Source organism: Heteronotia binoei, chromosome 6 (assembly GCF_032191835.1).
Source record: "Heteronotia binoei isolate CCM8104 ecotype False Entrance Well chromosome 6, APGP_CSIRO_Hbin_v1, whole genome shotgun sequence".
Classification (NCBI taxonomy): domain Eukaryota; kingdom Metazoa; phylum Chordata; class Lepidosauria; order Squamata; family Gekkonidae; genus Heteronotia; species Heteronotia binoei.
The window spans coordinates 36,159,285-36,171,655 of record NC_083228.1 but is presented as its reverse complement, the minus strand read 5'-3'; the positions used below and the strand labels follow the sequence as shown (position 1 = coordinate 36,171,655).

Below are 12,371 nucleotides of genomic sequence, written 5' to 3'. Positions count from 1 at the left end.
CTTGAAATCTGATGTCTTGATGTAACCGGGAAAATGGGCTATCTCTCCAGTTGCCCTGCAAGTTCATTTCAGATATTTTCTTGGCAAGCAATCCTTGTTGCATAATGGAGGATGCTTTTGGAGAAACAGTTGCACTCCTCTGCTTTCTACTGTGCAAGTACATAACAGGAACTAGTGCTCTCTGTGGAGGTCTGGTTTCTGCAGCTTTTCCCTGTTAAAAGGATAGGAAACCAGGGCTTTTTTGGTAGCAGGAACTCCTTTGCATATTAGGCGACACACTCCTGATGTAGCCAATCCTCCAAGAGTTGACAGGGCTGTTATTACAGGGCCTACTAAGCTCCAGGAGGATTGGCTACCTCAGGGGTGTGTGGCCTAATATGCAAAGGAGTTCCTGCTACAAAGAAGAGCCCTGTGGGGAACCCTTTGCTTGGGAGCTTCCAACTGTGAATACATTAGTGTGTGTGATGTGTCTGCTTGGTTCTCTATCATATTGAGGATTGCCTATCTGGAATGTGTCTGAAATGTGGACCAATGAACAGTATTCTTGTCAACCTGGTTTTTCCATCTCCATTATGAAAATTGTTAGTGCTCTGCCCTTAACTGCATATCCATAGGAAGACATTTTTCTTTTACTTCAAGGCTTCATCAAGACTTAACAGATCTCACTTTTAACTGATGTGAAATTGGGATGTGTATGAACCTTGACTTGCTGCTAGGCTCATGCACCTCATTCTTCAGTGCTTGTCCCTTCCCTTTTCATGCAGAGACTTACCTGTAACTGTTGAATCCATATGCACCATGACATACAAGTTAACAGGGAGTTGGTCCAACACACACAAACCAGGATTCTAAATCAGAATTTAATCCAGGTTTAGAATCCCACTGTGTTGTAGAAACTTAACCATAGTTGCATGCCTGTATTTGTATGCCATGGGTTCTCTGTGCTAAAAGGAAAGGAGGGAGGAGTGAAGTGTGTGTGCAATTCCAGCAACAGACTAAATTCATACATGTCTTGGTGTAAAGTTGGTTAAAAGTGTTCTCTGAATGCTACCTAAGAGTCTTTGGTCAGGCTGTAAAATATAAGCAACAAATCCTTTGTCACTGGCAAACCTCAGCTGTTACTTAGTACCTTTTTCTTTTTTTTTTGCCATCAAGTTGCAACTGGTTTATGCTGACCCCATATTGCTTTCAAAGCAAGAAACCTTGAAAAAGGTGGTTTGCCCTTGTTTGCTTCTACGTAGAAGCCAAAACTTCCTTGGAGGTCCCCCATCCAAATACTTACCAGGGCTTACCTTGCTTAGCTTCTAAGGTCCGGCTAGCCTGGCCTATCCTGATCATGGCATCTGCTGCTGTTTTTGCACAAAGCGAAATTCCTTGGATTGCAAGAACACAATGACCGCTCTTCTGTAATAATACAATTGTGGCCAATGGTAAAAGACAGCAAAGAGTCCCGCAGGATTTGACTAATGTGATGGGGCTTTGGTTCCATTTAAATACTAGGTGAAGCCATAAATGTTACATGGCTGTAGCAAAACATTAGCAACTGTGCTTTTTTTTCTATGTGCTACTGCTACCTTTTTCCACATGGTTTTTAGGATCAAGCAAAATGATATGTATTATGACCACAATGGCTAAGTGTAAATGGGGAAATAAAATAAACCATCTGGCCTCTTTAGGAGGTCCAACTCTGTCTTTGTATTCTACTTCATTTCCTGAGCAGCGTCTTCACTTTTTTAGGTGAGGTAACTTTTTTCATGTTAGAATTGCTCAGTTTGGGATGTTTAAGTCACAAATATGTGATCATATTTGTTTCCCAGAGACAGGTTCTATTATGGAGTTCTAGATTATACATTTACATTACCCACAAGGTTTTGGTCTTCTCCAAATGAACAGTCGGTCTCTAAAGAGAACCATTTCCCACAAATCTAAGGCAACTAACGTAACCTGTTCGATTTTCTTGTCTACACATGCCATATTTCCCCTATCATAATAAAGATTTATCGTCTCATTAATTACTTATGAAATAAGAGCATTTATCCCAAAAGCATTATAGATACCATGGAAGTTAGACTTCTTCAGTTGTTGAGTGGGTCAACAGGAGTGCAAAAGCAAGTCTGGTTTTTATAGCTTCCTCTTTATATGGAACATGCTCCATGATTAGGCTTATACAAGCTAGTTGTATATGCCCCTTTTGTGATGGAACAACATATGCATATGTAGGGATGTGTGTCTGCAGTTTAGTCATGCCGTATGTTCTTGTGTGGTTGCTGCTGTTTCTTGCTAAGGAGTGAGTGCAAATTCATTCCTACTAAATATTCGTGCTGCTGTGCCAGTTTGGTGTAGTGGTTAAGTGTGCGGACTCTTATCTGGGAGAACCGGGTTTGATTCCCCACTCCTCCACTTGCATCTGCTGGAATGGCCTTGGGTCAGCCGTAGCTCTGGCAGAGGTTGTCCTTGAAAGGGCAGCTGCTGTGAGAGCCCTCTCCAGCCCCACCCACCTCACAGGGTGTCTGTTGTGGGGGAGGAAGGTAAAGGAGATTGTGAGCCGCTCTGAGACTCTTCGGAGTGGAGGGCGGGATATAAATCCAATATCTTCTTCTGTGTAAACTCCCTTGGGGTGGGGATATATATATATATATATGATCAATTATACATTAAATATGGGAAGTTAACAAATACAGAAAATTAGAATGTTTTAGTTTATCATCCAGTATCCTTCATTACAACCCCCATCCCTCAAGGCTTTCATTGATGCAGGTCCCGTGATCCCCGTTATAGCCTTTTTGGAGGTCAAATGGTATACACTTTCCACTCATTTTCAGCAGCAGAAAATCTGGTTGGATCCAACCCATAGGGCTAGATGCTATGGATTCTGTAAGAGAGAAGAAGGTAATCTCCATTCCCCAACCAGCATGACCTTTTATCTGTAAACGTTCCTCATCTCTTGGCCATGCTTTTTCTTGGGCCACAGGGGACTCTTGGGGAAAAGGTAAAACACAAATAAATTTAAACTAGAATTTTACACTAGCTAATAGCACTCTACATCCTCTGTCCTCATTAGGAGCTAGGGAAAAATGTTTCATCTTCCACCCAAACATCTGCTTCTCAGGCACTTACTGCTCTACCCCATCTTCCCTATGGTTTTCATCTGGCCTGGAGAAAAAAAGGCCTGTCCCTTTAGCAGAGGCTTAATGTGTAGAAATTGCCATGATCATAAAACCTCACCTAGTAAACAGCTATCCCATTAAACCTCAAAGATGTAGGGCATTTTTATCAGTTCAGTAGGCAATCCTAATTTCTTGTCATTTTCCTGTAGTCAGTTTGGTGTAGTAGTTAAGTGCAGACTCTTATCTGGGAGAACTGGGTTTGATTCCCCATTACTCCACATGCACCTGCTGATGCGACCTTGAGTCAGTCACAAGTTCTCACAAAGCTGTTCCTCTCACGAGCAGTTTCTGTCAGAGCTCTCTCAGCTCCACCTACTTCACAGGGTGTCTCATCGGGAAGGGAAAGGAGATTGTAAGCCACTCTGAGGCTCCTTCAGGTAGTGAAGGGTGGGGAATAAATTCAGTCTCTCCTAGTCATCCTGTCTCAGTGCTCTAGGTCCTCTTGAGTTTGCTCATGTCTTCTCTGCTCTGCTGCCAATCCTTAGTGTCCTCCTGCACCATGTTTACTGAGCAGCACTGCCTCTTTTCTTCCCACCAAGGGATCATTAAAACCCCATGAAACCTCCATGAGTAAAGGCCCAAAGTGAACCGTTGGTCTCCTCCAAAAGCTATCAAGATTCCAGTATATGCATTATTATCCTTGGCCTGCCAAACTATTATGACTATTCCACGACGTTAGTGGAATAGTGCTGGATTTGAGGTGTTACAAGTGATGGATTTGAGGTGTTACAAGTGATGGCTTTTGACCTTGCATATTATAAGGAAAGAGCAAGAAAATAGTGAAGCAGAAAAATTTATTGCTATTAAAGGTGAGTTGTAGTAGCAGAATGCCAAATTGAAGTCATATGAGGCATGAGATATACCAATTAGATAAGACCTTTCAGTCTCATGTCTGTAATAAATACACAATAAAATATAGGATATATACTTTTAAAAAAAAATTAAAAGGAACAGTACAACATATGGGGTGTGACCATTTGGAAAGATGGTAAGGAACAGAGCACAAGGTTAAAAACAAAGTACATCAGTGCTATTAAAATATTAATTAAAAATTATGCTTATATTCAAGGTCCCTTCCAGAGGGCTTGGGTATAAAAGGCACTATTGCTAGTATACATTAGCTCGTAATGTTACCATCTGTGCAATCTCTCTTTAAATCTGTGCTGCTTACAGGAGATCCAATGCAAGCCTCTTACCTAGAGTGTGGGTTGAGTATAGCAAGAACGCTTCATGTATCTTGCCAAGTGGCTACACATGGGAGGTATAACAACATCAGTTTGGTTCTTTTCTCCAAAGTATAAGAAGTATAAAAAGATGAAAAGGTATATGTAAGGCATTCCCAAACACACTTCTGAAACAGTAAAAATGCCTTTGCTGCATAACTGCAAGAGGGAATTAGAAAATCATAGCAGAATCTTCTAAAGAAAAATAATCACTGGACAAAACTTCTTGATTGGACAGACTTCAGACTATGGGCACTATTCAGCTGGTGCTGTGGGTTCTTTGATGGAGGTTCACTCATCTATCCACACATGAAAAGGAGGCTTACGCAGGGGTGTGTGGGGAGTGGAATTCTGCCATGGAAGCAAAATCCTGGCAGGAAGTTAAAAGGATTGTGGGTGATACTGGATCCTTTTGCATCTGTTATTAATCTGTGAGAGGAATCATCTGCATTAAACTTTCCAGTGTAGACTCAGTAAATCTCAAATACAATATTGGGCAAAAAGCTGATACAGTGTCAATAACTTCAAAAGAATGATATCCGTAGTTCTAGTTGGCAGTGAATTAGGCTGAGAATTTGTGGATATATTGTCTCTAATCAACATATAGGAAATTCACGTTACAAGGGAGTCTCTAGATCCTTTTGCCATGTTCTAAAAGTGTCCACATGACTCTGAAAGGGGGGGGGGGCTGTAAATGGAATGTAAAGTCTAACATCTCTGTATTCTGCATTAATGTTATTTGCATCTGAGTGGAAGAGACTGAGGACATTTTTAGTATCCTATGGAAATACTCTGGCATCAATTTAATAAAAGATAGGAATGTTCAAATTCAGTAACATATAGTGCTATCCTAAGCACATTACATCCTTCTAATGGAGCTTTGGGTAAGACTGTAAGCACCTTTGTTGATTGTAACTACAGCAGTGGGACACAACACAAGGAAGACAACTTAGCATTTCCCCCTAAGCAAAACCCTTTCTAGGAATTTAACATGTAAGTGCACCAATAGATGTGTTGGCACAAAGAGCCACAGCTTTTGTCAACATCCCTGTATTGAATATCAGTTTTCCAAGCTGGGAGTCTGTGGCTGTATGCACATGGAAGGATAAACATAGTGGAATTTTCCTCCAGCACAAGACTGCTGAGCTTTTTGGGGTAGAAGAGCTTTCTGCAAACCTAGCCCTAAACCTCAGCAGTCCAGCTCCATAGTACAATGCAGGGGAAATACACTTTCCCTTCCTTTTCAGTACAATGTATGGGGAAGGTTTTTTAAGGGGAGGGGGATGTGTGCCTCAGGGTTTCCATATACTTTTAGAGGCTTAAGCAAGTGAAGCTCCCCTCGCTCTCTTTTAAACTGATGCTCAGCTACCCTCAACATTCTCCTAGACAGCAATGAGCATGCTCAGTCCTAATCAGCGCATTTCTTTGGAGGTAAGGTGCTTGTTACATACACATTTCAGTATACCTGAGGAGCCTTCAGAGTATGCAGAAACCTTTGGGAAACCCTGCTTCATTTTGTATTGGAGGATTCAAAGTGCTCCATGTTTTTTTTTTTTAAAACACATACAATGACCCTGTAAGCGAAGGCAGTCTTATTTTTCTCCATTTCGCAACCGAGGGCTGAGTGACCTGCCTTCATGACCACCGGCAGAAGTCAGTGCTCAAATGAGATGGGCGATGTCCCAGTTCACAATCACTGCCCTACAGCAGGAAAGTTTCTCATAAGTGCAGAACAAGAAAATGAGCTGAACCATCAACTGTTGTGTTCATAAAACAGCAGTTAATAATCACAAGCTAATTGGCATTCATATTTAAGGGAATAACATTCAGTTAAGTTAAATACAGTTAACTCATACAAAATATCTGCATAGACTGATGCATTTGGATTCATCAGAATTTCAGCTTTTTCCTTGCTAGGAAGTTCACATTCTCATCATGATCGTGTAGGAAAATAAAGATTAAAATACAATAGCCAGTGTAAGATTTAAGGGCTTTTTAAAAAAGAGTAGGATAATTTAGGTGACTCAGGCTAACCCAATTTGATTCGATCCTGGAACCTATGCAGGGTTAGCTTTTAGTACTTGGATGGGAAACCACCAAGGGAGTCCAGGCTGCGATGATGGCAAAGAAAGGGATAACTGTGTTCTACATTGTTCCTCAGCACTTCCCCTTAGGCCTTGGGCAGCCATAGCTCTCACAGAGCTGTCCTTGAACGGGCAGCTTTTGTGAGAGCTCTCTCAGCCCCACCCACCTCACAGGGTGCCTGTTGTGGGGGAGGAAGCTAAAGGAGATTGTGAGCCGCTCTGAGATTCAGAGTGGAAGGTGGGGTATAAATCCAATATAATCATTTTCATCATCTTAGTGCCTTCACTGTGGCATGTCCTATCCTGATTCACATTGCTTGAGACTCTCCGTGACTTGTTTCCTCATGTAGAAAGATTGAATTAGTTGCCAGAGTTATGAGCCGCTTTATTTGGAGAAGACAAAGTGAAAAGAAACGAAATAAGTGACACTTCTTATGCAAACGTTTTGAGGTAACTTCCGACTTCAGTCCTTGCTTTCAACAGAAAGAGATGAATTTGAGAGAAGCCAGAAGTGAGCCAAAAAGATAATTAGGGGTTATTGCCTGGCCTGTCTCAAGTCAGAACACGTGACTGTCAAAACTTGTGTTTTTAAATTTCTTCTTTGAGGGAACCCTTTCCAGTGATCCCACTTGCCACTGGGCTCCTGATTATTGCCCAGGATTCCACGGCATAGTCTAGAATTGTGTTCTCTGTTCATGTGGGTTGGTGGTCATATCTGCAGCACTCACTGTAACACTACTTGGATTGAAAGTGGGCCTTACATCATACCCAACAATCTCTTGACTGGGTTGTGGTAGAAAATGTTTATCCTTCATTGTTAGTTTTATTAATGATGCACTGATAAGCTTTTGAACAACAATTAAAAATCACTGGGCTAAAAAATTGACATTCAAAACGGAAGTGAATTTTGGAACTCGCTGCCAGCACATTCTGACTGGTGAGATGCTAAGAAAAAGTTGTGTGTTATTCTGGTATTTCCTGGTCTCGCTATAAGATATCAATGAGTCAGGATCAGTGTTCCCTCTAAGCAGAGTTAGCGTGAGCTAGCTCACAGATTTTTGTCTTAGCTCAGGAAGGATGACCCTGGGAGCACAATAATTTATGCAGCAGCTCACAACTTGAATGTCAGTAGCTCACAAAGTAGACTTTTTGCTCACAAGACTCTGCAGCTTAGAGGGGACATCAGGATATAATTCCTAATAAAAACAAAAGCCACCATCAGTTGTGTCATCAAGCCCCTGAAAGAAAATGAAGGCCATGGTGGAGTTATGGTAGAAGCTTCTCATTCAATTTGCTGTTTCTCTCAAAAAAGTTGCTTCCCCTCTACTTGGTGAAAGCGACAAGTTAAAATCATGAAGGAAGATTCATGCCCTCTGTATTTTGTTCGTGTGTGTGCCTGGAAGTCATGGTGAATTCTGGCGACTCCTACTGGGGGATGGAAGACATTCAGAGAAGTGGCTTGATACAGCCTGCCTTTGCCTCTGATATTCCAAGGAAATCTCCCATCCAAGTACTTGCCAGGGTCTGCCCTGCTTTGCTTCCAAGATCTGATAAGATCAAGTTTGCCTGAGCTATCAAAGGCTGGGCAGGGCAGTAAGATACATGTCTTGGATGAGCAGTTGTACACTTATGATAGCCTCCCCTCCGAAAGAAGCTAAGTGACCAATTAGAATATCGTTTGGATACTTATCATTGAGATATTGACTTTCATATATACAGTTTAAAAATTCTTATGGCATTGCCCTATAAATAAAGGCCATTTAATAACTTCATTTTTGGGGGGTGGGGGTGGAACCAGGCCAGAATTAGGCCTGGGGGAAAATGCCCACAAATAAAAATAGAAAAATTAAAAGAAGCCAAAGCATAATAGCATATGTATCAATTGACAGAGCTCATTGTTAAACAAAAGCTTTCCAAGGTAAAGCAGAATTAATTAATTTTTCCCAGGGATGTGTAGTATTCTGTCAACACTTTCCAGGCTTTCAGTGCCATGAAGCCATCTGGGGGATTTTCACCTTCACGAGCCAGCTTCCTCATGCGTGTGCCAGAAATGAAGTCAAACTCGTTGTGCCTAGTAAAGAAAGGATAGAGTGTCACACGGTTAGTCCAATGACATTTACACAAAAGCCTGAAATTGATGGATTATATGACTAAACTATAGTTCAAACAATATCTCCAACTAAGTACATTTTTCCCTGTATAGTGTGACATCTGATAACATTCAGAACCAACAAGATGTAGTGGTTACAGTGTTGGACTAGAACAGCGGTGGCCAAACTGCAACTCAGGAGCCACATGTGGCTCTTTTACACATTGTGTGGTTCTCAAAGCCCCCACTGCCCTTTTGGCCAGCTTGGAGAAGGCATTTATCTTTTTAAATCACTTTTCCAAGCCAGCATTTAAAGTTAATTTTGCTTTCTTCCCACTTCTTCCCTTTCCTTCCTTCCTTCCTTCCTTCCTTCCTTCCTTCCTTCCTTCCTTCCTTCCTTCCTTCCTTCCTTCCTTCCTTCCTTCCTTCCTTCCTTCCTTCCTTCCTTCCTTCCTTCCTTCCTTCCTCCCTCCCTCCCTCCCTCCCTCCCTCCCATCTGACTTTCATGTCTTGCAGTTCTCAAACATCTGTTGTTTATTCTATGTGGCTCCTACATTAAGCAAGTTCACATTAAGCAAGTCCACCCCTGGACTAGAATATGGGAGCCCCAGGTTCAAAGCTTGCTGGATGACCTTGAGCCAGTCACACACTGGGAGACCGAGGTTCAAATTCCAGCTCTGCTGTGGAAACTCACCAGGTGACTTTGGCCAACCACACATTCTCAGCCTAACCTACTTCACAATGTTGTTACGAGGATAACATGGAGTAGAACAGAACAATGAAAGCCATTTTGGGTTCCCACTGGGGGAGAAAGGCAAGAGACAGACAGACAGGCAGATAAAATAATAATACCATGAACTGCAAATCACATTTCAGAGTGATGCACTTCATAAGATCATTCAATTGCAAGCCAAGCTCACAAATAATATTTCTATATGGGTCCTTTTAGCACATACACACGGTACAAAAAAAGCCTTACTTGTCTTGGTCATAGAATACCATTGCCTTTTGTAGTTTGTTGTATGCAGCTACTCGGAAGGGAATGATTTCTACAGAGGTGAGTCCCGGAGCCATGCTGAGCACCTTTCCGCCTTGTGTGGGTTCATACAGATCCTTCTTGGTTTCAGGGTGGGGCATCCCTGCTGGATCTCGCCCCACAATATAGAAATTGGCTCCAGCAATCATCCGAGCCCGGCAGTGCCACTGGACCTGAGAAAGTGCCATGCAATTAGAACACTGTTGACAAGGAGCCTCTCCATTAAGAGAGATTTTTAAAAGAACATTTTATACAGATGCAAACTAGCTCCCCAGTAAACATTTTCAATGGTACTATGATATGGCTCTGGATACACAAAAGACATAACTGAAGGGAAAGCTATGACAATAACGATAACTATTTTTGGAGCTACAGCTTTTCATTAACTCCACACAAGCACGCTTTTTAGTATGGCATTGTTTGTTTTGCTTTAATATGATGAAGTATTCATTATTACAGTTCTCAGAAGGACAGAGAGTCCATGTGAAAGAAATAGCTGGTGAATTCTCACATTCCTTCCAGTGATTTCCCACTCCTGGAAAAATGCATTTGGTCCATCAAATAACCATGTTGTTATTACAGGCTGCTGAGGAGAATTTTATGACTCTCCAATTTCCAGGGAGCAGAAGCAGAAACTGGAGAGCATTCTGCTTCACTCCTTGGCAGTAGGGTTACCAGACAGGGGATTCCCGGGTCTGGGAGGCTCCAATCTGCCACCCCTCAGCTGGCCAGTAGGGAAAACCCCACTCCCAAAAAGGGACATCATGGCACAACGTCCCTGACACAATGACATCACTCTGAAGGGCTTTGGGCAAACTCGATGGTTTTGTAACTATACTAAGAAGTAATTTACCACATTGGACATGCAGTCAGTTGGAAACTGGGGACCTGGCAGGAAGTTACAGATCCCCATTTTCCTACCTGACTGCGTGTCCAATGTGGTAAATTACTTCTTAGTATAGTTATCTGTAGTCTACCCATAGGACCCCTGAAGGGTCTTGCCCTCATCAGACCAACACCACTTAGTAGTTCCCATCCTGAAAGACATCTGCCTTGCCTCGACTTTTTCAGGGCTTTTTCAGCCCTGGCTCCAGGCTGGTAGAACTTGTTCCCAATCAAGATCAAATGTATACGTCTAGCAAGTTCTAACAGATGGTAGGATAAAACAGTTCCAGTAACCTTTAACGGCATAATGGATAAAATAGTCAAAATAAACAAATCTCTAATAAACAACTTGTGCAGGTAAGTCTGTAAAATGGAGCTATTCCACTAGGCCTTTGGTTCAGGCAGCAGATGTCAAAAAACATCACCCTCCCCTTAAATCACACTGGCCTCCCATGCTTTAAGTGCCCTACGGTGGTACTTACATATCGGGTGTCAGAAGCAGCATCAGTTCCCACCAGAATGATGGAAACCTCTCCTGGCATGAACTCCCTGCGCGTTGGACCGTAATTACTTGCTGCTACTGCCTTTTGGAAATTTGGATTAATTACTCTAATTTTACTTATCTTCGAATTTAACTTGTTATTTATTGATGTTTTAATTGGATTTTTGCTACGCGCTGCTTTAAAATATGACGTGAGCCACCCTGAGCCTGTTTGTGGAGTAAACAAACAAACTTTCTGTTCTTGCTTATATGCCTGGGCTTCAAAAACAAACGATGTCTCAAGGCCTCAGTATATGTCTAGCAAGTTCAAACAAATGGTATGATAAAACAGTCAAATATCTAATAAACAAATAACTTGCGCAGGTAAGTCTAACTGTTGGACTTACCTGCGCAAGTTATTTATTCCAAGTGTACCTTGGAAACAACTGAACTGAAGTAAGGCTGGAAATAAGAGTGGCCTAAGGCTCAGTAGGATGGAGGAAACTACCTTCAGGGAAATTACCCTGACATAGAAGTCACTTATTTCAGACTCCACAGGAGTCCATGGGGTGGAGACTAGCCTTTCAGGACAGAAGGATTGTGGGGTTGTGATGTATATTTCTCTGCTGGAATTGCCTGCAGTTCCCTCCTCTAACCAGCAGTTCCAGTAGCTCTGTGAACTGCTGTCAAATCTGCAGAGCTCCTGCAACCTGCAACCCTGCATAGCGCATAGCCTGGATCTATCTTTCTCTTCTACTTCCTGTCCCCATCACTCATAGTTTCTTATTTCTTCCCTGTTTCTCAGGCCACTACCGAGCTATCACATCTCTTGACCAACACCCTTGCCACCCTTTGCCCCACACATAGCACACAGCTCTCTCCATCTTGAGCGCACTGCAAGTTCTCTCTCCAATCAGCAACTTTTCCCTCAGTTCCTTGTCCGCCCTCCTCTCTTTTGCAAGTATTGTTCTCCATCTACCTATTTGTCAGGTTCCGTATTCCCAGATCATTGCCTACTCTATGCCCTTCCTATAGTGGGCTCCTCGTGCCTTAGCTTCCCTGTACCTTCTGGAGTTTCTTCCCAATCTTCAGCCCACTGATCTTTTAGTCAAACTGACAGCTCATTCATGAAAAGTGGGTTGTCTTCTTAGCCACTGAACAATCCAAGCCATTATATCAGTTCAGCAAAGTGGAGTCAAAAGCACCTCTGCCTCAAGTGCAATCCATTTAGAATTCTTTGAATCTCAGACCGGGTGAGATTCACAATTGATTCACTTATCCTGGAGCACCAGGCAGGTCACAGATGAAGACAAAGGCCTTATCTGCATGACCAACTTTGACGTTTGCACCAGATTATCTATCATGGTTTTCCCAAAAGGATCCTGGGAACAAAAAGCTGGTGAGAA

General features: G+C 42.3%; 1 protein-coding gene across 2 annotated transcripts in view; it reads right to left on the bottom strand.

The window, feature by feature from the left end:
• Positions 1 to 3,944: 3,944 nt before the first annotated feature.
• The window catches only part of PAPSS2 (3'-phosphoadenosine 5'-phosphosulfate synthase 2), a 74,084-nt gene continuing 65,657 nt past the window's right edge, over positions 3,945 to 12,371 (bottom strand). For both annotated transcript variants that reach the window (XM_060241256.1, XM_060241257.1), the window contains 2 exons: positions 9,543 to 9,772; positions 3,945 to 8,545 (listed from right to left, as the gene is read on the bottom strand). In XM_060241256.1, coding sequence (XP_060097239.1) covers positions 8,404 to 8,545; positions 9,543 to 9,772 — 372 coding nt within the window. In that variant the 3' untranslated portion in view covers positions 3,945 to 8,403. The remainder of the gene's footprint in view (positions 8,546 to 9,542; positions 9,773 to 12,371) is intronic.